Source organism: Vigna angularis, chromosome 9, assembly GCF_016808095.1.
Source record: "Vigna angularis cultivar LongXiaoDou No.4 chromosome 9, ASM1680809v1, whole genome shotgun sequence".
In the NCBI taxonomy this organism is placed as follows: domain Eukaryota; kingdom Viridiplantae; phylum Streptophyta; class Magnoliopsida; order Fabales; family Fabaceae; genus Vigna; species Vigna angularis.
In genome coordinates this window covers 2,197,145-2,221,983 of record NC_068978.1, presented here as the reverse complement: position 1 = coordinate 2,221,983, position 24,839 = coordinate 2,197,145, and the positions used below count along the sequence as shown (strand labels likewise).

At 33.6% G+C, this 24,839-nt stretch overlaps 2 protein-coding genes across 2 annotated transcripts; both read left to right on the top strand.

The window, feature by feature from the left end:
• The first annotated feature begins 356 nt into the window (after nt 1-356).
• On the top strand, nt 357-6,462 carry LOC128194080 (ABC transporter C family member 8-like). The gene is made up of 11 exons (XM_052868747.1): nt 357-2,708; nt 2,820-3,140; nt 3,232-3,318; nt 3,396-3,983; nt 4,100-4,264; nt 4,360-4,654; nt 4,747-4,961; nt 5,065-5,370; nt 5,475-5,538; nt 5,782-6,021; nt 6,107-6,462. Exons 1-11 carry the CDS (start codon nt 708-710, stop codon nt 6,211-6,213), a joined length of 4,389 nt encoding a protein of 1,462 aa, XP_052724707.1. The 5' UTR covers nt 357-707; the 3' UTR covers nt 6,214-6,462.
• Nucleotides 6,463-15,449: 8,987 nt separating this feature from the next.
• LOC128194114 (ABC transporter C family member 8-like) lies at nt 15,450-21,278 on the top strand. The gene is made up of 11 exons (XM_052868892.1): nt 15,450-17,634; nt 17,746-18,066; nt 18,158-18,244; nt 18,322-18,909; nt 19,010-19,174; nt 19,268-19,562; nt 19,656-19,870; nt 19,975-20,280; nt 20,375-20,438; nt 20,682-20,921; nt 21,010-21,278. The coding sequence occupies exons 1-11, from the start codon at nt 15,634-15,636 to the stop codon at nt 21,114-21,116; spliced, it is 4,389 nt and encodes a 1,462-aa protein (XP_052724852.1). The 5' UTR covers nt 15,450-15,633; the 3' UTR covers nt 21,117-21,278.
• Nucleotides 21,279-24,839: the final 3,561 nt, after the last annotated feature.

Here is a 24,839-nt window from a genome sequence, read left to right as displayed (position 1 = left end):
CAATTTTTTTACATTGTAAAAATTAATTTTTATTTTTTTCTCCTTATAATAATTTTTACAATTATATATATTATTAACCATTATCATTTTATATTACTTTTACTAAAAGACATTTTGATAATCATTAATTTCTATCAATTAAACCATACTTTCATCTGTCACAAAATATTACACTAATTTTCACAAACTTTACTTCTAAATTCTCTTCCACTCACCTCCAAATCTCTTCAAAAAAAATAACAATCAACTCAGCCTCAAATCTTCTCAAATCCATTCACTCTCTCTCCTTCAAATCCCTCTTTTATAAGTGAATTCACCCTTTATAATTGAAGTGCGATGTTTGCCATGCTCCGAAAAGATACAAATATCTACCACTCAAATCCAATCTCCAAAGTTTTTGAAGTGCAATGTTTGGCATGCTCCAACCACTCAAATCAAACGTGAAAGTGTTTTTCTTTGGAAGGGTCTGTACAAGAAGGTGCACACTGATTATGTCAATTCCCTTTTCAGTACATGTATCCAAAATTTCTTTCTTCTCTGCACCATTGATGCCACACAACAACATTAAGTTCTTTGAAGGAGATTGTGGAAGCTTCCTTTTCATGCAAATGATGTCTTTTGTCTAGTTCTTTGACCTTGTTGATTTGCATGAAGAGCTTCTTCTAAAGTTTCCCATTGCTGCGTCTAAAAGTCTTGATCATTCTTTGATGATGATGATGATGGAGATTTTTACTGGATACGCTGATGATTTCTCATGGATTTGTCTGAAGCATTTTGAGTTCACTTCTTTCTGTTCACAAAGGAGCACAATAGACACAATAAATCTAATTTTCCTCTGTGTCTTCTACGCTTCCACCATTGTCAGTTTAATCAGAAGAAATTTTATAAATGGAAGTCATACCAAAAGCAGGTTTTTCCTTTTTGTCTCTATCTGTTGTGCGATCACTAGTGTTGTGTTTTACAGTATTGCCCTGTGGAGTTTCGTAGCCAAAACTGGGAACTCCATGGCTAACCACCTCAGCTGGTTAGCATGCGTTGTACGAGGATTTGTTTGGACTTCTTTAGCAGTTTCATTGCTTGTTCAGGGACACAAATGGATCAAAGTTCTAAACTCTGTCTGGTGGGCATGTTCCTTTGCACTAGTTTCGGCTCTCCACATTGAAATTCTTTTTAGAAAGCATGCAATAGAAATTTTCGATGTCCTACTATGGCTCTTACACACGCTTCTTCTCTTCTGTGCCTTCCAAAACCTTGGTTGCTTTGTCATTCAAAATGTGCCAAAAAGTTTATCTGAACCGTTGTTAGCTCGGGAAGTTGACTCGGAAGAAACAGGACTAGGTCGTGCTTCCTTTCTGAGCAAGTTGACTTTCTCTTGGGTTAACTCCTTACTCAGTTTGGGTTACTCAAGGCCTCTATCTCTTGAAGACATCCCTTCCATTCTTTCTGAAGATAAGGCACACCTGTCCCACCAAAACTTCATGCATGCATGGCAATCCCTAGCGAGGGAGAGAAGCAAGAATAACACCAAGAACTTGGTGTTTTGGTCCATTGTTAGAACTCACTTAAAAGAGAACATATTAATATCTGTTTACGCATTGCTCAGAACCATTGCTGTGACTGTTTCTCCTTTAATACTCTATGCTTTTGTCAACTTTTCAAATCGTAGGGATTCCGGGGAGACAGATCTCAGAGAAGGTCTTACCATAGTGGGTTTTCTTATTCTCTCCAAAGTGGTTGATTCTGTGTCACAGAGACACTGGTTTTTTTGTACCAGGAGGTCGGGGTTGAAGATGAGATCAGCTCTGATGGTTGCAGTGTATGAAAAACAACTAAAGCTTTCAAACTCAGCAAGGACAAGACACTCGACAGGTGAAATTGTGAATTACATTGCTGTTGATGCATATCGCATGGGAGAATTTCCATGGTGGTTTCATCTAACATGGGCATGTACATTGCATCTTCTTCTATCTATCAGTATCCTGTATGGAGTTGTGGGAGTAGGTGCACTTCCTGGTTTAATTCCTCTTCTTATATGTGGACTTCTCAATGTACCATTTGCCAAGATCCTACAAAAGTGCATGGCACAGTTCATGATTTCACAGGATGAGCGTCTGAGAGCAACTACAGAAATTCTAAATAGCATGAAAATCATCAAGTTACAGTCCTGGGAAGACAAATTCAAGAGTTTGGTTGAGAACCTACGTGGGAAAGAGTTCATTTGGCTATCTAAGGCACAGATGTTGAAAGCTTATGGGTCACTTGTATATTGGATGTCTCCTACCATCGTTTCTGCTGTTGTTTTCCTCGGTTGTGCTGTTTTCAATAGTGATCCATTAAATGCCGGGACCATATTTACAGTTCTTGCAACGTTGAGGAACTTGGGAGAACCTGTTCGAATGATTCCGGAGGCTCTATCTGTTTTGATCCAAGTTAAGGTATCTTTTGATCGTCTCAATACCTTTTTGTTTGATGAAGAACTAGATACCAGTGATGGTAACGGAAGCTATATAAACCGAAGTTACATTAATGCGGTAGAAATCCAAGCTGGAAACTTCATTTGGGACCATGAATCAGTGTCCCCAACTTTAAGAGATGTGAATTTAGAAATCAAATGGGGACAGAAAGTTGCAGTTTGTGGGCCAGTTGGAGCTGGAAAATCATCTCTTTTGTATGCAGTGTTAGGAGAGATTCCCAAGATCTCAGGAACTGTGAGTTAAGCAAAAGACGTTTAGCTTTATGTCGTCATGTCATTCATGCTTGTATTCTTTGTATTTAATGCTTTTTTTTTCTCTATGAAATTTCTAAATGATGAAAAATAGGTCAATGTGTTCGGCAACATAGCATATGTTTCTCAAACTTCTTGGATACAAAGTGGGACGGTTCGAGAGAATATACTATTCGGCAAGCCAATGGAGAAAACAAGATACGAGAATGCCATTAGAGTTTGTGCCTTGGATAAGGATATCAATGATTTTAGTCATGGTGATCTTACAGAAATAGGTCAGCGAGGGATCAACATGAGTGGAGGACAAAAGCAAAGGATTCAACTTGCTCGTGCTGTCTACAATGATGCTGACATTTATCTCCTCGATGACCCTTTCAGTGCAGTTGATGCTCACACTGCTGCTATCCTTTTCAAAGTAAGAAACTATCACTATTAGATTCTTAACTTCAGTGGAACTGTTTTTTCCACTTCATTGAATCAAACCACTTGCATTTATATGGTTACAGGACTGCGTAATGACGGCTCTAAGAGAAAAAACAGTCATTCTAGTGACACATCAAGTGGAGTTTCTCTCAGAAGTTGATACAATCCTGGTAAAGTACATCATTTGGATACCTATTACATTACATTTGTGTATAATTAACTCCATATTTTTTGACTCAAATTCTAGGTAATGGAAGGTGGAAAAGTTACTGAATCAGGAAAGTATGAGAATCTCTTAACAACTGGGACTGCCTTTGAACAACTTGTGAGCGCTCACAAGGAAGCAATTACAGAGTTGGATCAGAATAATGAGAACCGAATTCATAGAGAAGAGTCTCAAGGTGTTTATAAATACCAAAGTGAGGGGGAGATTTCTACGGAGGGTCAACTTGGGATGCAACTTACACAAGAAGAAGAAAAAGAGATTGGTGATGTCGGCTTCAAGACATTCTGGGATTATATTTCCTTTTCCAGGGGTTCATTGATGCTGTTTTATATAGTTTTGGCACAATGTGCTTTTGTTGCTTTGCAGACTGCATCAACGGTTTGGCTTGCTTTAGCCATTGATATTCCAAAAATAACTAGTGCCATCTTGATTGGGGTGTACGCATTAATTTCATTTTCTGGTGCTGCGTTTACATATATAAGGTCTCTCTTGACCTCTTACCTTGGATTAAATGCTTCCAAAGCTCTCTTCACAAGTTTCAATACTGCTATCTTCAATGCTCCTATGCTGTTCTTTGACTCAACCCCCATAGGAAGGATTTTAACAAGAGTAAGATTAAGATTTCATTTCCCAATGGAAAAAAAATCTAAACAATTTCCCTGTGTTTGATCATTATTAACATTTACTCATATTCAAAATTTTGATCCACTTTTTCTCTCTTGCAGGCTTCATCAGATTTAAGTATTTTGGATTTTGACATACCTTATTCGATCACCTTTGTAACATGTATACCAATTGAAATTTTGGTGATTATTGGTCTAATGGTTTTAGTAACATGGCCAGTTCTCATTGCTGCCATTCCAGCAATAGTTGCGTCAAAATATGTTCAGGTTTAGCCACTTTAAAAAAAAATTAGTTTTTTATTTCTCGTCCCCTGCTTAACTCAGAAAGCTAAATTTTTTCCAAATCTTCTCCTCCATGAAAGGAATATTATCAAGCCTCGTCAAGGGAATTAATGAGGATCAATGGAACCACGAAAGCTCCTGTGATGAATTTTGCAGCTGAAACATCACTTGGTGTTGTTACTGTGAGAGCATTCGATATGGTAGAAAGATTTTTTAAAAACTACTTAAAGCTTGTAGACACAGACGCAACACTGTTTTTTCATTCTAATGTGGCCACGGAATGGTTACTTTTGAGGATTGAAGCACTTCAAAATTTGACAGTCATCACTTCAGCTTTGCTACTTGTTCTATTTCCTCAGGGATACGTGTCCTCAGGTAATATTACTTCACAGGTTAATCAGCAAGATAAAGCTTTTGCATGTTATTAACAAGCTTTTAACTGTTCAAAATTTTCTTGGATTATGCAGGTCTTGTGGGACTATCTCTCTCTTACGCATTATCCTTGACGTCATCATATAGATTTTGGACTCGAATGCATTGCAACTTTTTAAACTATCTTATCTCTGTTGAAAGAATCAAGCAATTCATTCACCTACCATCAGAACCTCCTGCTATTTTGAAGGACCACCAACCTCCATCTTCATGGCCATCCAAGGGCAGGATTGACCTTCAAGCCTTAGAAGTAAACTTTCATCCTTCTCTTTCAATTTTTTTTCTTTGTTTTAATACTGTCAAATGGATAAAGCTTCTTCTATGTGATGGCTATTTTCCTTCACTGATCTCAGATTAGATACCGTCCGAATGCTCCATTAGTGCTTAAGGGTATCACTTGCACGTTTAGAGAAGGGAGTAGAGTGGGAGTTGTAGGAAGAACCGGAAGTGGAAAGAGTACACTCATAAGTGCTTTGTTTCGCTTAGTTGAGCCAGCAAGCGGTGACATTGTCATAGATGGGATTAACATATGCTCAATGGGGTTGAAGGATTTGAGAATGAAACTAAGCATCATCCCTCAGGAACCAACTCTTTTCAAGGGCAGCATCAGAACCAACTTGGACCCTTTAGGCCTGTATTCAGATGATGAGATATGGAAGGTAAACGGACTAGTTCTGCTGTTAAAAATTGTTTTTTTAACACCTTTATGTTTTGCTTGAGCTTGTACTAAATAAGTGTTTGATTATGTTTAATTTGTACATAGGCTTTAGAGAAATGTCAGCTTAAGGAAACTATCAGCCATCTTCCAAATCTCTTAGACTCTCTGGGTGAGTAAACTTCACATACTTACTTAGAACCACAGATGTGTTGTGGGAATTTTCTGGCCAATTCTCTCAGCAGCCTTTGGCAAAAATCTATTGCAGCTTTACTCTTTTCAGGTTTCAAATCATGAGGGATACACATAATATTTGAACTTGAAAGTTGTTTTTCCAAAATAAAAGTGTTTGATTCATGAATTAAGATTTTGGAAGAAATTAGGCATTGAAGTCTGATTGAGAATGGTTATACAGTGAGTGATGAAGGTGGAAATTGGAGCTTGGGACAACGGCAACTGTTTTGTCTTGGAAGAGTACTGCTTAAGAGGAACAGAGTTCTTGTTCTGGATGAAGCCACTGCCTCCATTGACTCTGCCACAGATGCAATTCTACAAAGAATTATCAGACAAGAGTTTGAAGCATGCACAGTTATTACAGTGGCTCACAGGGTTCCCACTGTTATAGACAGTGATATGGTTATGGTCCTCTCCTATGGTATCTTCTTTCATTCTTTTTTCCTCCTTTTTCGATACACTGCAAACTCAGTTAGTTGTCTAATATATTTTCTATGGTTTCCTAGGGAAAATGGTGGAATATGATGAGCCTTCGAGACTAATGGATACCGACTCTTCATTCTCTAAGCTGGTAGCTGAATATTGGGCCAGCTGCAGCAATAATTCCTCCTAAAATCTTTGTTTGCAGCAACATTAAAATAAAAGAAGACAAATATACGAAATAAAATTAAGTAATTGAAATTTTAGAAGGTTGTGGGAACTTTTTACAGAGTGGTCCTTCCTACACTTTGTGTATCAGTTTGGAAGGGTGTGGAAGCTTTCATGATATTGCATGGAGTGATGTTGAATTTATATCAGCAAAATAAACTCATTCATATCAGGAAAATAAATTGATGGTGCATTGTAGTAACTATTCACTGAACTAGCAATGACTTCCAAATCCATTCTTTTGCCAAAGTTGATCTAGTTTCAAGTTTTTTGCACTGAGGAAAAGTTAGAATATATATCTTTTATTCATATCACGACCTTGCCGCACCATCGCTCAGTCATCGCCGCGCCTCCGCCGCGCCTCTGCAAGGTCTCTGCCTCTGCTCGAAAACTCAGAACATTCTCGCCCCAACGTTGCGTCTGTTCGCGAGAAAAGAGAAATCGGGGTGGCTCGCAATAAAAGAAAAAGAGAAGAATAAGGGTGTCTCCCTTTTCTACCATGAACTCCCTAGAACCGAGAAGGAGAGAAACTCCCCCTGGAGGCGCAACAAAAATGACCCACCTGGGTTTGTCCGTGAAGAAGAAACAAAAACTTCCCCAATCAATTTGGGAAAAAGATTTAAATTAGGTTATCTGAACCTATAAGAAATTAATTAATACCTAAGATACAAATCTGAATTTGAATTTAATTAGATTCGACGTATAATAAATTTTTAAATTCTTAACTTGGTTTCTAATTACCATTAAATGAAAACCCTAACTTTTTAATAGGGTCCTAATTACCATAAAGAGAAATCCCTAATATATTCCTCTAAACTCATTTCTCTAATCTTCTCTTTTATTTAAACCAATTTTCAAGGTTTTACTTTCTTCTTTTACGAAAAGGATTTCATGTATACCCCAAAAAATGTTAAATCAATATTTATTGATCCTAGAACACCATTTTTCATTATTACAAAGCTTACCAAAATTTAGGAAATCAATCAAACAAAGCACAAGTGTCTAATAACTCATTCAAAGCATCCAGAAATTTCTGTCAATCAAATTAAATTAACAAATAAATACAATAAAACATTTATCATACAATAAAACAAAGGTGAGCTGCTATCTTTAAAAAAATATGTTCTCCTCTTCAATCTATGTGTCTCATCATACTCTTTTTTTTCTTTCTCTTAACTTTTACCTAGCTATCTTTTTAAGCTCCTTTTCCTCTATCTTTTATTTTTTTTTCTCCTTTAATAAACCCATTTTTATTTAAATAAATAAATTGTACGTTATACTTTTTTTTAATTTTCAACTTCTATTATTTAAAGTATCTTTCTTTATTTTCTACATCCTTATTTATAATTTCACACCTCAATTATAAAAATGGAAAAGACATTTTTGCCCTTAAAAAATATAAACAAAATTAAACAAAGATTTCTCATAAACCTCTCTTCCTAAGATTTGAACTCACATTCATTTAATCAAACTGATGGGCAATCAGAAAGAATAATTAAGTCCTTTGAAATTTTGTTGAGGTCATATGTACTGGATCATTTAGGCGGATGGAATGAAGTTTTTCTCTTGGTAGAGTTTATCTACAATAATAGTTATCATGCTAGCATCGAGATGGATTCATAATGAGAAATGGTAGAAGGTGCAAAACCCCTTTATGTTGGTATTAGGATGACGAGGCAGTGTTGGTAGGGCTAGAGATGTTGAAGCAAACTACTAAAAGGGGAGGATGATACAGGAAAGGATGAAGGCATCAAAGAGTTGATAGATGTCTTATGCTGATCAGAGAAGGAAACCTTTGGAGTTTGTAGTTGGAAAACATGTTTTCTTGAGAGCAAACCCAACCACAAGTGTGGGGAGGGTTATTCAGTCAAGAAAACTTTCTTCTAAGGTCATTTGTCCATATCAAATATAGAGAAAAATTGAACCAATAGCTTATGAGATCGCTTTGCCCCTTAATTGACCAACCCTCATTCAGTTTTCATGTTGTAAAGCCCGAATAAATAAAAATAACTTTTATTTTTATTTTAATATTTTTTAAAAATAGATATTTATTTATGGTGTATTATTGGGTGATAAAAGTATTTAGGAGTTGTATAAAAATTAATTAGTAATTGTTGTTATTATAATTTTCGAAAATGCATAAACTAATGTTCATATATTATTGTTTGTGTTAGTATTGCAACAATTTGAATTGGGTCCTGTGGTAGATGAGTTTGTGGTAATTGAAGTATTGTGGTGCGTTTCGTGTTCGAATTTCTCCAGCTTCTTGAGAAAAAGCTTTTGGGTTAAACTTTATTTAATTCTTTTTGTTATTTTTGTTGCCTTGGATGTTTGACCTTGGAAAGAGAGAATGGCAGAGGCTTTACTTCTCTTCTTTCTCTTTTTATACAAAAGGGGCGTGGGCTTTTAAATGAGTCAAGATTTGATTGGCAGAGGGGTGGACTTACTGCATGGATAGCCTATATGAGTTACTTTTATTCTTCTCAAACATTCACTAGGTATAATTTAGTTCAAGAATTCTTAGTTTTTGCTAATTGACTAACTTGATAACATTATTCTCAAGTATCAACATTCACACTTCAAATAAATATCTATGCAATCTCTAACACATCAATTTAAAATCAAATACTTTAACTAAACACTTTAAAATACCAACATACCGGACATTTCAACTAATTTCAAATTCAAAAGAGAATTACAAATTTATCAGATTAATCAAACCAAGTTTCATCACAGCTAATCAAGTTCAATTAGCTCTATTATAATTTATTATCTTCCCTTAGAATAAGAAACTCAAACTTAAAGGTTACTCCTAAAGCTTTAAGTCTTATCGAATGCTCTCATAACACAAAGAAAACTCTATCAAAGATCATAACACATCCTCATAATCACTAATAAATATAGATTCACCTTGAACTATTTTGAGTCATATGCATGGATCAATGAGTCACGTGAAGCTTAAAACAATATACTAACATAAAAAGGAGAAAAAAAATGAATTTATGCCTTTTTGGTTTTTGATCGGTTGGATGTGTTTACTATTCTCCTACCACTTAAATGAAATGCGAATGATGTTTGTGTTTTTATTTGTAAGGGTATACATAAGAAAGTGGATCACACATTGAACATGTAAGTTATTCCTTTTGGCATTAAGATGTATTCAACATTTCTTTCTTTTCCACACCATTAATGTCACATAACAACACTACTCAATTCTTTATTGAAGGGGATTGTGTAAGCTTTCTTTTGATGAAAATGATGTCTATTGTCTTTAAGTTTTTTTATTTTCATGAAAAGCTTCTTCTAAAGTTTCTTAACTACAAATTGTTGCGTGTAAAAGTGTTGATATTTTCAATGATGATGATGGTGATCTGTAATGGATACGCTAGTGATTTATCATGGATTTGTCTAAAGCATTTTGAGTTCACTTCTTTCTATTCATAAATGAGCATAATAGACACTATAAATAAAATTTTTGTATGTGTCTTCTAGGATGACTCGCATAGTAAGTGAGTACTGGAAGAAATTTCTCCAAAAAGTTACTTAGTAAGAATATCTCCCACTCAGCAAATCGAACAACGGGAATAAATTTTCAAATTTTGCCTAGAGAGTTTTATCTCGTCTAGTGAAAGGAAACATCCCTGCCTCTTTGACCCATAAAATACTTCTTTCTTAGCGAGTAAATTAAGGGTGGCAATACAGGTCGACATAGCCCATTTAAGCATGCCTTGCAACTGTCCAACAAAGTACGATTCAGGCTGGCCCACCCCGCTTCAAAAATGTTGGCTAAAAAATCTAGCCTGCCCCATATAGTTATTGGCCTGTCGGCCTATAGGCCGACCTAATTTTTTAAACACATCTTGCATTACAAATCCTTAATCTTTTCCATGCTTGAGTTATCCCTGCCTATATAAACCCCGAATCCTTATTTATATTCATGGAGTAATAAGAAGAAAAAAATGAACATTGTAGACCTTCCTGCATTATATAATGTTAGATTGTAATTTATACGTAGACCCATTTGTTTGTTATTGGTATTAGCTTGTGATCATTATGTTTATGGTAAATTAATAATAGTTTATTCCAAATAATTAAGCCCGTAAATAAATTTATAATTTTATAGTCAAACAAAGACAAAAATCCATGAATGGTATTAAAATGGGGAAAAAGGAAGAGATAATACATACACCAAAATAGAATTGAATGAGGAAGCTATCAAGTTAATCAGACTACACCATATGCAAGCAACATGAGGAAATGATAATTATCCTAATTCATATGTGGAAAAAAACCTAGAAAACATAATGGATTAAAAAAATGTCAAAATGAAAGCATGAAAAGGTTATAGAGGCTCTCTTACACGTGGAAGTTCTTCCTTGTGATGAAGGAGAAGGAGAAAATATTATCCAAATCAAGTGAATAGTGTATTCCTTTTGCATACGTGGGAGATTTGGAGTTTAGGAATTGCATTTGCATCTAAGAAAATAAAGAGTATACAGGCTAGCCTACCCCAGTTCATCCTAGGCTCGCCTGGGCTATGGGTTTTGGGGGTCAAGCTTATACGGTTCAATAGGCTGCAAATATTAGCATGTCCCACATTATCACCCTTAGAGCAAATCACCTCCCCAACTAGTGAGGCTTCCCCTACCTCTTTAATAACTTGGTATATTATGCACTCAATCAACGAGTGAAACAATTACCTAGTAAGTTTGCATAATCCAGAGTTAAACAAGACATTAAGATAGTGAAACAATTACCTAATAAGTTTGCATAATCTAGACTTGAACAAGACATTAATATTTTTAATTTGTTCCATCTAGCCTTTTTGACACAAGTTTTAGCTAAAAAAAACAACAATAAAATGTCACTCAGCTAATTAAATCAGTTAAATGACATCTCCACAAAATCTCTCAAGTCAAACACATATAACCAACATAAAACAAATTTAAGCATATTAAACATACATTAATTAAACAAATAAACTAGAAAACATCATTCAAAGCATATATTATAGAACTGCATATAATAAAAGCTTACTTTAGATAAAAAGTCTTTATTGACCATATAAGCCAAATTTATCACGTAATTCTAACTCCACATAAAAAAAACTCAAATTTGATTAGATAAATTTATTACTTTTGATACTAGAAATCATAAAATGTGTTCAAATCTTAAACAATGAGTGGATAAATAAAAATATTAGAAAGAAGATAAATAAGTTTGGGAAAGAAGTTTTAAAAAATAATTTTTTTTATAAAATGAATCTCACTTAAAATGGAGTGACCGAAAACCTTAATACAAACTTTTGTTTATCCATATTTTTTCTTATAATTATATGAGAAATTATGTACGGCGAAATCTAAATGAGTGACTTAAATTAGTGAAATAAAGAATTTTAATACGATAAAATATAATTGCTTTGATATAACAAATATTAATATATTTATTTTATTTTTAATTTTATTAATAATGAATATAATTAAATTAGAATTTAAATAAAAATAATAAAGTTAAAGTTTATTTATTTTATTATAATAATGAATTATTTCAATATTTATTTTATTAAATTAACTATTTATCTTAAAAGACATATACAACATTAAAAATCAAAAACATTTTCTATTATTATATCATAAGAAAACTATTTACGATAAAAAATTATATTATAATTAAAATTATAATTTTAAAAAATTAATTCCATTAGTTTTATTTAAATTATGATATGACACCTTGTTTTCACTTCATTCTTATGCGAGAACCAAGTAACTCATCACCATTATATATTGTATTTCTTTGTGAAATATAAATAAATAAACATATAAATAAGTTAAATAAAAATAGAAAATAATAAACATTGACAATAAAATGTATAATGGGTCATGTAATTGTTGAATTTTGATTAGAAAGTTAGTCAACTTTTCACTAATTTTTGTTTGTTTGTAGAGCTAATACAACTTTTATATTTTATATCAAGATCCATCATTTATTTATTTCTAAATTATTTTACATTAACTCGGTACTAAAAAAACGTTTCAAAATGATTTCTTTACGAGATTTTTAATAAAGTATTGATTTTCAATTTTCTTTTCAATATTTATTTAGAGTTTGTATATATTGAAATTAAAAAAACAATATTGTATTTATTGTCAAAAATAAAATTATCCAAATAAATAATATATTTTTAATTCCCTGTAGAAACTATAATTTATCATCATTTGACTGAGAAAGTAAAAGTTCTTTTTTCCATAACCATTATCATGTATAATTATTCTGTGTATATATAGCTGAATGAGACAATGCAGCACATTCTTCAACAATTGCTTTTTCATAGATACTTTTCAAGGTTCTAATCTCACCTACTTCCATTCACAAGGGAATGCATGATGATATAATAATTATTAAACTCTATAAGTTGTATAATATGGAATTTTTCTTTCTGGAATTTTTCTTTGAAAAATTCTTCCGTAGAAAATTCACAAAGCTTTAATCATTTTCAGAATTGTTGGATTGACATATTATACAATTAAAACATGACAGAAATGATGTGATATGTAGCTATCTTGGATGAAATGAATACTGCATGAGAAGCTGTCGTATTATTTTTTTATTTTGATTCCTACTCCAACTTTATAATGTATTGGTTCAATCATTCCAGGGTTTAAAAATTACAAATTTTAATAAAAATATTTAAAAAATGTGATTGAATTGACCAATCAATCTAATTTTATTAATAATCAATTAATATGAATAAAAAATACATAAACTTTAACCAACTATTTTTTGTATTGAATTGAACATTTGTTCGACACACACATAGAACTCCACACATGATAAGATATTGTCCGCTTTGGGCCAAGCCCTCACGGATTTGCTTTTGGTACCACTCCAAAAGGCCTCTTATCATTGGAAATATCTATGTGTATATAAACCCTTGACCAGTCCTTATTTCCTCCAACATATATATCTACGTAAAATCTCAGTAAAAAAAAAATTAAAGGTTAAATAATTTTTTTCATAGAATTTTCTTTAATTTATTAAAGATATATAATAAAAATATAAATTTTAATAAAAATATTAGTATAACATTTATATATAAATAAAATTTTGTTTGAATTTGGAGATATAAAATTATTCAATTTAAAAAAAAAGGTTTAATACTTATTTTGATCTCTCGGTTTGTCTTACCTTTTTTTCAAATGTTTACAAACATTTCATATTTTGTAAAAACGGTTCGAGTTTGTCATTTTTTATGTAGCAACCTTTGTCAATGAGGGATAGACACCCTTCCCACCCAAAACTAGAAGCTTCGTCACATAATATCCTTCTTCTACAATCGTTGTAATCCTCATCCAGCCATAGTGAATATCGAGCTACATCGTAGCCTCCATCGCAACTTCTCCTTTATTCCACCACTGATTCGCGAAGCCACCGTGAGTGCCCTCATTCAATTGCGAAGCTTACCAACCCTCATTCAATCCTTACATCATCCATTGAAATATCTTCGCACCAGAACCTACAAAACTGCAAATCCTAAAATTGCGAAAACCCCAACATTGCAAGAAATCAAAATCACGAACCATAGAACACGAACGCCAACCACTCAGTTTTATCCATCTGAACCTTATTCTCTTCTTTTCTTAATTGACTTAAAGAAATTTAGTTGTTCTTCTATTATGTTATTAGGTTATACAGATTAGAAAAAATTGGAAAAGAACTTGAAGCTCTAAAACAAACCTTTTGTAATTCTTCCTAATTGAAATTGTAAATGTCTCTTGCTAGCTTAGAGTAAAATTGTGAAGCTCTAATTATGATATTATGTAAGAAAATAGATTAACATGCTATTTTGAGAATAGCAAACAATCAACATTGTATAAATTATAGAGTCAAAGCAACTTCCATAATTAATTCTAATCAAACATAAAGAATTGAAACTATCAAAACGAGTAGGTAAGATGAAGAACCACAAACCCAATTTCAACACCAATTTCAACCTATTCTTCAACACAAATCGCGAATTGATTTTAATCTAAAGGTAATTTCATTTAATCCTTTGTTATAAATAATCTATGTCATTAAGTTTTATTTTTAAAATTTACACCTCAATTGACCTCAAAGTGTCACCTAATGATAAATTGAAACTCATTCAATATTGGCCAAGGGACAACTCTATGTTAGCATTGTTAACGTCGTAAGTAAAAAATGAGCAATTTGAACCGTTTTTACAAAATATAGGATGTTTGTGAACATTTGAAAAAAGATAGGACCACTTTAAACAAACCTAACAAACCATGAACCAAAATAAGTATTAAACTTAAAAGAAAAGTTATGACTAAATTAATATAAAATAATAATATAAGACCAAATTGAAACTAATACAATAATATAACATCATAATGACACATGACATTGTCACATTGTCATGTAACACAATATTAGTTTGAAACATGACAATTTTTTTTAAAAATATATTAAAAAATAAAAATAGAAATAATTAAAAAATATTTAAAAAAGTAAGAAACCGCATAAATATCTTTAATTATGTTAATGTCTATCTAACAACAAAGACATGATTACGTTAATTTTTTTAAAATAAAAACCCAATTGATAAAATAAAATCGAGAAACCAATATACAATTTCTAACAAAAATTGGACCTTGGAATAATTAAACTTAACGTATTTTATACATGTAAAAGTGAAATTAATTTTTTTCAAAATATTTTTTTAAATTTTGTTTGATAATTAAAATTTATTTAAAATATTTATTTCTGTATTTCTTACATCAAACTTAATAAATTTCACCTGTACTTCAACGTGATCTTCTTCTTATTATATCATAATTAATAACACGACACGGTTGCATAAAAGATTTTGATATTACTAAATCAAAATCAAAATATTAAAATCAATTCATGTTATTAAAGTTTTTTTTGTCTGTTTCTAACCTTTTAAACACGTTATAGTATGCAATCCTTTTGAGATTAAGACTTCAAGCACATTATAATTGAAGTGTATGCTCCAAAAAGGGAAAAATCTCTCTACCACTCAAATCCAATCTTCAACAGTTTTTAAGTGCAATGTTTGCCATGCTCCAACCACTCAAATCAAAAGTGAAAGTGATTCTCTTTGCAAGGGTTTGTACAGGAAGGTGGGGCACACTGATTATGTCAGTTATTCCCTTTTTAGTAACATGTATCCAACATTTCTTTCTTCTCTGCACCGTTAGTGCCACACAACAACACTAAGTTCTTTATTAAAGGAGACTGTGGAAGTTACCTTTTCATGCAAATGATGTCTTTTGTCTAGTTCTTTGATCTTGTTCATTTGCATGAAGAGCATCTTCTAAAGTTTCCCATTGCTGCGTCTAAAAGTCTTGATCATTCTTTGATGATGATGATGATGGAGATTTTTACTGGATACGCTGATGATTTATCATTGATTTTTCTGAAGCATTTTGAGTTCACTTCTTTCTGTTCCCAAAGGAGCACAATAGACACTATAAATCTAATTTTCGTCTGTGTCTTCTACGCTTCCACCATTGTCACTTTAATCAGAAGAAATTTTATAAATGGAAGTCATACCAAAACCAGGTTTTTCCTTTTTGTCTCTATCTGTTGCGCGATCACTAGTGTTGTGTTTTACAGTATTGCCCTGTGGAGTCTCGTAGCCAAAACTGGAAACTCCATGGCTAACCACCTTAGCTGGTTAGCATGCGTTGTACGAGGATTTGTTTGGACTTCTTTAGCAGTTTCATTGCTTGTTCAGGGACACAAATGGATCAAAGTTCTAAACTCTGTCTGGTGGGCATGTTCCTTTGCACTAGTTTCGGCTCTCCACATTGAAATTCTTTTTAGAAAGCATGCAATAGAAATTTTCGATGTCCTACTATGGCTCTTACACACGCTTCTTCTCTTCTGTGCCTTCCAAAACCTTGGTTACTTTGTCATTCAAAAAGTGCCGAAAAGTTTATCTGAACCGTTGTTAGCTCCGGAAGTTGACTCGGAAGAAACAGGACTAGGTCGTGCTTCCTTTCTGAGCAAGTTGACTTTCTCTTGGGTTAACTCCTTACTCAGTTTGGGTTACTCAAGGACACTATCTCTTGAAGACATCCCTTCCATTCTTTCTGAAGATAAGGCACACCTGTCCCACCAAAACTTCATGCATGCATGGCAATCCCTTGCGAGGGAGAGAAGCAAGAACAACACCAAGAACTTGGTGTTTTGGTCCATTGTTAGAACTCACTTAAAAGAGAACATATTAATATCTGTTTACGCATTGCTCAGAACCATTGCTGTCACTGTTTCTCCTTTAATACTCTATGCTTTTGTCAACTTTTCAAATAGTAGGGATTCCGGGGAGACAGATCTCAGAGAAGGTCTTACCATAGTGGGTTATCTTATTCTCTCCAAAGTGGTTGACTCTGTGTCACAGAGACACTGGTTTTTTTGTACCAGGAGGTCGGGGTTGAAGATGAGATCAGCTCTGATGGTTGCAGTGTATGAAAAACAACTAAAGCTTTCAAACTCAGCAAGGACAAGACACTCGACAGGTGAAATTGTGAATTACATTTCTGTTGATGCGTATCGAATGGGAGAATTCCCTTGGTGGTTTCATCTAACATGGGCATGTACATTGCAAATTCTTCTATCTATCAGTATCCTGTATGGAGTTGTGGGAGTAGGTGCACTTCCCGGTTTAATCCCTCTTCTTATATGTGGACTTATCAATGTGCCATTTGCCAAGTTCCAACAAAAGTGCATGGCACAGTTCATGATTTCACAGGATGAGCGTCTCAGAGCAACTTCAGAAATTCTGAATAGCATGAAAATCATCAAGTTACAGTCATGGGAAGACAAATTCAAGAGTTTGGTTGAGAACCTACGTGCGAAAGAGTTCATTTGGCTATCTAAGGCACAGATGTTGAAAGCTTATGGGTCACTTTTATATTGGATGTCTCCTACCATCGTTTCTGCTGTTGTTTTCCTGGGTTGTGCTGTTTTCAATAGTGCTCCATTAAATGCCGGGACCATATTTACAGTTCTCGCAACGTTGAGGAACTTGTCAGAACCTGTTCGAATGATTCCGGAGGCTCTATCTGTTCTGATACAAGTTAAGGTATCTTTTGATCGTCTCAATACCTTTTTGTTTGACGAAGAACTAGATACCAGTGATGGTAACAAAAGTTATAAAAACCGAAGTTCAATTAATGCGGTAGAAATCCAAGCTGGTAACTTCATTTGGAACCATGAATCAGTATCCCCGACTTTAAGAGATGTGAATTTAGAAATTAAATGGGGACAAAAAGTTGCAGTTTGTGGGCCAGTTGGAGCTGGAAAATCATCTTTTTTGTATGCAGTATTAGAAGAGATTCCCAAGATATCAGGAACTGTGAGTTAAGCAAAACAAGTTTAGCTTTATGTTCTCATGTCATTCATACTGATATTCTTTGTATTTAATTGTCTTCTTTTATCTATGAAATTTCTGAATGATGGAAAATAGGTCAATGTGTTCGGCAACATAGCATATGTTTCTCAAACTTCTTGGATACAAAGTGGGACGGTTCGAGAGAATATACTATTCGGCAAGCCAATGGAGAAAACAAGATACGAGAATGCCATTAGAGTTTGTGCCTTGGATAAGGATATCAATGATTTTAGTCATGGTGATCTTACAGAAATAGGTCAGCGAGGGATTAACATGAGTGGAGGACAAAAGCAAAGGATTCAACTAGCTCGTGCTGTCTACAATGATGCTGACATTTATCTCCTCGATGACCCTTTCAGTGCAGTTGATGCTCACACTGCTGCTATCCTTTTCAAAGTAAGAAACTTTCACTATTAGATTCTTAACTTCAGTGGAACTGTTATTGCCATTTTAGTGTATCAAACCACTTGCATTTATATGGTTACAGGACTGCGTAATGACGGCTCTAAGAGAAAAAACAGTAATTCTAGTGACACATCAAGTGGAGTTTCTCTCAGAAGTTGATACAATCCTGGTAAAGTACATCGTTTAGATACCTATTACATTACATTTGTGTATAATTAACACGAGATTTTATGACTCAAATTCTAGGTAATGGAAGGTGGAAAAGTTACTGAATCAGGAAAGTATGAGAATCTCTTAACAGCTGGGACTGCCTTTGAACAACTTGTGAGCGCTCATACGGAAGCAATTACAGAGTTGGATCAGAATAATGAGAACAGAACTAGTAGAGAAGAGTCTCAAGGTGTTTATAAATATCAAAGTGAGGGGGAGATTTCTACGGAGGGTCAACTTGGGATGCAACTTACACAAGAAGAAGAAAAAGAGATTGGTGATGTCGGCTTCAAGACATTCTGGGATTATATTTCCTTTTCCAGGGGTCCATTGATGCTGTTTTATATAATTTTGGCACAGTTTGCTTTTATTGCTTTGCAGACCGGATCAACGATTTGGCTTGCTTTAGCCATTGATATTCCAAAAATAACTACTGCCTTCTTGGTTGGTGTGTACTCATTAATTTCATTTTCTGGTGTTGCGTTTGTGTATATAAGGTGTCTCTTGAGCGCTTATCTTGGATTAAATTCTTCCAAAGCTTTCTTCACAAGTTTCAATACTGCTATCTTCAATGCTCCTATGCTGTTCTTTGACTCAACCCCCATAGGAAGGATTTTAACAAGAGTAAGATTAAGATTTCATTTCCCAATGGAAAAAAAATCTAAATAATTTCATTGCCGTTTAGTCATATTCGAAATTTTGATCCACTTTTTCTCTCTTGCAGGCTTCATCAGATTTAAGTATTTTGGATTTTGACATAACTTATTCGATCACCTTTGCAACATGTATACCAATTGAAATTTTTGTAATGATTGGTGTAATGGTTTTAGTGACATGGCCAGTTCTCATTGTTGCCATTCCTGCAATAGTTGCATCAAAATATGTTCAGGTTTAGCCACTTTAAAATCTTTTTAGTTTTTTATTTCTCGTCCCTGCTTAACTCAGAAAGCTAATTTTTTCCAAATCTTCTCCTCCATGAAAGGAATATTATCAAGCCTCGTCAAGGGAATTAATGAGGATCAATGGAACCACGAAAGCTCCTGTGATGAATTTTGCAGCTGAAACATCACTTGGTGTTGTTACTGTGAGAGCATTCGATATGGTAGAAAGATTTTTTAAAAACTACTTAAAGCTTGTAGACACAGACGCAACACTGTTTTTTCATTCTAATGTGGCCACGGAATGGTTACTTTTGAGGATTGAAGCACTTCAAAATTTGACAGTCATCACTTCAGCTTTGCTACTTGTTCTATTTCCTCAGGGATACGTATCATCAGGTAATATTACTTCGGATGTTAATTAGCAAGATAAAGCTTTATGCATGTTATTAACGAGCCTTTAGCTGTTCAAAATTCTCTTGGATTATGCAGGTCTTGTGGGACTATCTCTCTCTTACGCACTATCCTTGACGTCATCACATATATTTTGGACTCGATGGTATTGCAACTTATTAAACTATCTTATCTCTGTTGAAAGAATCAAGCAATTCGTTCACCTACCGTCAGAGCCTCCTGCTATTGTCAAGGACCACAAACCTACATCTTCATGGCCTTCCAAAGGCAGGATTGACCTTCAAGCCTTACAAGTAAACTTTCATCCTTGTCTTTCATTCTTTTTTTCTTTATTTTAATACTGTCAAATGGATAAATCTTCTTCTTTGTGACGGCTATTTTCCTTCGCTGGTCTCAGATTAGATACCGTCCGAATGCTCCATTAGTGCTTAAGGGTATCACTTGCACGTTTAGAGAAGGGAGTAGAGTGGGAGTTGTGGGAAGAACTGGAAGTGGAAAGAGTACACTCATAAGTGCTTTGTTTCGCTTAGTTGAGCCAGCAAGCGGTGACATTCTCATAGATGGGATTAACATATGCTCAATGGGGTTGAAGGATTTGAGAATGAAACTAAGCATCATCCCTCAGGAACCAACTCTTTTCAAGGGCAGCATCAGAACCAACTTAGACCCTTTAGGCCTGTATTCAGATGATGAGATATGGAAGGTAAATGGACCAGCTCTGCTGTTAATAATTGTTTTTTTAACACCTTTAAGTTTTTCTTGAGCTTGTACTAAACAAGTGTTTCATCTGTACATAGGCTTTAGGGAAATGTCAGCTTAAGGAAACTATCAGCCATCTTCCAAATCTCTTAGACTCTCTGGGTGAGTAAACTTCACATACTTACTTAGAGCCACAGATCTGGTATGGGTATTTTCTGGCCAATTCTCTCAGCAGTCTTTGGCAAAAATCTATTGCAGCTTTACTCTTTTCAGGTTTAAAGTCTTGAGGGATACGCATAATATTTGAACTTGCAAGTTGTTTTTCCAAAATAAAAGTCTTTGATTCATAAATTAAGATTTTGGAACAAATTAGGCATTGAAGTCTGATTGAGAATGATTATACAGTGAGTGATGAAGGTGGAAATTGGAGCTTGGGACAACGGCAACTGTTTTGTCTTGGAAGAGTACTGCTAAAGAGGAACAGAATTCTTGTTCTGGATGAAGCCACTGCCTCCATTGACTCTGCCACAGATGCAATTCTACAAAGAATTATCAGACAAGAGTTTGAAGCATGCACAGTTATTACAGTGGCTCACAGGGTTCCCACTGTTATAGACAGTGATATGGTTATGGTCCTCTCCTATGGTATCTTCTTTCATTCTTTTTTCCTCTTTTAGGGATACACTGCTTAATAAGTTATTGTCTAATTAATATATTTTGTATGGTGTCTTAGGGAAAATGGTGGAATATGATGAGCCTTCGAAGCTAATGGACACCAACTCTTCATTCTCTAAGCTGGTAGCTGAATATTGGGCCAGCTGCAGCAAGAATTCCTCCTAAAATCTTTGTTTGCAGCAACATTAAAAAAATAATAAGACCGATCTTACGGTACAATTACAATAAGTTTATCTGTTTGGAAGGGTGTGGATGCTTTCGTGATATTGCATGGAGTGATGTTGAATTTATATCAGCAAAATAAACTCAGTCATACTATTCACTGAACTAGCAATGACTTCCAAATCCATTCTTTTGCCAAAGTTAATTTAGTTTCAAGTTTCTTGCACTGAGGAAAAAGTAAACCATTTTTTTATAATATTCCAAACATTAGAATATCATCTATGTTAAAGCTATAAAACTAACATTCAAATAAATTATATTGGAATATAAATTATATGTTTAAAGTTTATTAAGTTACTATGGAAATTTTTTCCAAGATTTGATTATATTGTATTTACAGCATGTTTATAATATAATAATAAGTAAATTTGTGTTATGATTTTTAGCAATGAAATTGTGTAGATTATAAAACAAAATTAAAATTATAAATATGATAATAATGATATGAAAAAGTTAGAATATATCTTTTATTTAACAAATTTAACTAAATAAATTTAACCAATTTATAATAAACTGAAAATATTTATTTAAATTGGTTGAATTTTTTTACTAAATTAAAACTAAACAAAATATTTAATTAATTTGGTTTAGTTGAAATTTAATATTACCTTAAAATTGAAAAACAGACACTCCTCCTGCATCTCCATATATTTCTTGTTGCACCCTAATTATTCATTTGGTTTTGTACCGTGGAATTTCAAGAAAAAGAAATAACTTTTAAATTTTTGTGATAAGAAAATTAAAAGAAGATGTAGTTGAATTTGTAGTATTTTGCTTGTAAATAAGAAAATTAAAAAGAGACGTAACTCAATTCGTAGTCTTTTACTTTACTTATCAAAGGTAAAACATCATAGGTTTGATGAGATGTTATAGCAGACAGAGATACCAAAGTTGAAATGATATAGCATAGTTAAAGATTTTGTTACCCACTGTGAGTGATCATGATGCAATTTGGGTGATAGTAGATCAGCCAATGAAGAATGCTCATTTTCTACCCATTAATCTGATGATGTCTATGGTCAAGCTGACATAGTTGTATATCAAGGAGATAGTAAGGTTGCATGGAGTGCCTCAAGTATTGTGTCAAATAGTGATCTTAGGTTTATTTCTAGATTTTGGCAGACATTACAACAATCTTTGAGCAGCGACCTCAGGATGAGTTTTGCTTATTATCCTCAAGGTAGACTGCAAAGGAAAATAGGTGACTCTACCTAGGAGTTAGAGGAGCATATGAGGAAGTCATACCCGCATCTGTTTCTTGATGAGTTCAATTTTCGAGGTCGAAATTTTTGTTGTTGGGAGAATGTAAGAGTCTAGAAAATAATGTCTTTGAGGTGATAACGTGTTTTAAATAATGAGACTCAATTATTTTAATATTAAAACTCCAATGTATAAATAGAATTTCTATTAACAAATTTTGTTACTTAAAAACACACCATATATATAAAAACTCTTTCTCTAATAGCTCTTTACCCTCTTTCTAAGAATTTTGACTCCCTATTCATTTGTCTGAAGATTAGAAACCATCTGAGTGATCTTTGAGACGAGCTCTTCTACTTCAACCAATTAGTTTTGGCAAAAGAGAAAGTTGATTTCTGTTATTTTTCTTGGTTGTACATTTTTCCATGCATGTGAGTTGTTTGAGCTTGTATGTGATTTTTGAGTCTTTTATAAAATTCTCTACTGATAGGTGGTTCTAACTATTCTATTGTTTGTAGGAGCATATAAGTTTTTTTGTGCATGTGAAGTTGTCTTAAGACTTTAGAGCTTATTGGTCATCTATAAGATAAGGGAATCTAGTTACTTTGATTTTAATTGATAGACAAGTTTTAATTACTAATTGTAGGCTTGTATGGTAGTAAAATTGTGAAATTGAATTATTTGATGAAATTGGTCTATTAAGTTAAGATTAGGAAGTTGAATCATCTTTAGTGATGAGGTGATTGAATTCTTGCTATGTTTAATTCGTGAGGCAACGCTAGAGTCGGGGAGCTACTGTTGAACTTTTGGCAAGCGTACCAATAGTCAACTATAGTATAATGATTTTTAAGTAAGAGTATCGATCCCACGAGGAACAACTTCAATTAAATAGATAAATTTATCTCAAACAACATATATACAAGGGTATTCAAACCGATTCATAATGGATTTTGATAATTTATACTACGTTGCGTAAAAGTAAAATATTAACAGCAGATAAGTTAAAGAAAGTTTAATACGAGAAGTTGGGATTGAATTCATCTATCTCACTCGTCTGCAACCTGAATTAATATAAATATATAGCAACTGAAATTACCAATATTGATGCAACATACAAAAGTCATTTATACCGATTCCTCGCGTATAAAATTCATAAGATCAGTTCCTTGAATATTGATTCCTCACATATCCAACAAACTGTCTAGCATTATATTCAAGTGTTATAAGCAATTGATAAACTGAAATCTATCCCTAGCATCGCAGGATATCAAGTATTCTTGTTCAGATCAGATTTTAGAAATACTTTCCAGTCAAAACTAAAACCCACATTCATGAAACTATTGATCAGACAGAATCAAGCACTAAGAGCAGAACAAAAATACCAATATTGAATAAAACAGAAATGCTATATATAAATATCACCAGATTACGTCCAAGTTCGAATCGATTACATTTAATTCCAAGAGAAAAGATCAGCCACTCATGGTGGCCGTTGACATTCTAAGAGATGAAGAAGAAGATCCTACAGCTAAAGTGGAAGAAAAACTCTTTGGGTAGCTCTGTGTCTTCTTTTCTCTGCGCTCTCCGTCTTTCTCTTTTTTCTTTCTAACTCATGAGTGTATATACTGCCCGAATTCTCGCTTAAGCTAAATTATTCTCGCTTAAGCGAGAAGAAACTTCTTGGAGAAGATAGTCATTCTCGCTTAAGCTAAATTATTCTCGCTTAAGTGAAAATGACTTTAAAATCAATGGCTTCCTGGATGAATCTAGCTTAAGCGAGATCATTCTAGCTTGGGCGAAATGTTGCAGGATTTACTCTTCTCTCTTAATTTACCTGAAATATATACAAAATAGGGATCAAATGATTTCCTTTTAATCAACAACTCAGAAACATGTGATTACTTTTTATCTTTCTTAGATTGGGGAAAATTGATACAAATGTACCCAATTCAAAACAGAAGTGCCAAAATTCCATATGAAAATTTACTACTTTTTTTGCACTTATCAACTACTAACTTAGTTATCGTTGGACGATATATTCTCGTTGAGTGAAACCAAACTCAGAGGATTCACTGACTTAACCTTTGTTGGGTGATAATATGGTTCGTGGGCGAGTTCAAAGTTAGAGAGTTACTGACTTAGTGGTCGTTGACAAAGAATATTCTCATTGACTTGATAGTAACAGGACGAAAAATGTCCCGTTGGGCGACTTTCGTGATATTTAAGCCTTTGAGATTTAGGGATGATCTTTTTGAACGAGCTATCTAATCTCTGGACCAGTATACTTTTAAGTACTACTTGATGGGCGAGACTAACAAAGTCTAACACTAATTATCGTATGTGTTTTTCTAGTTATGATGCTTAAAGGTTGTGTTCTGAACGTTAATGTGATGACTAGTTTGTAACATGTATTCGAGAATGGTTGGAACTGATCCAAGAAAAAATTGGTTCTGGTTTTGTTTGGTG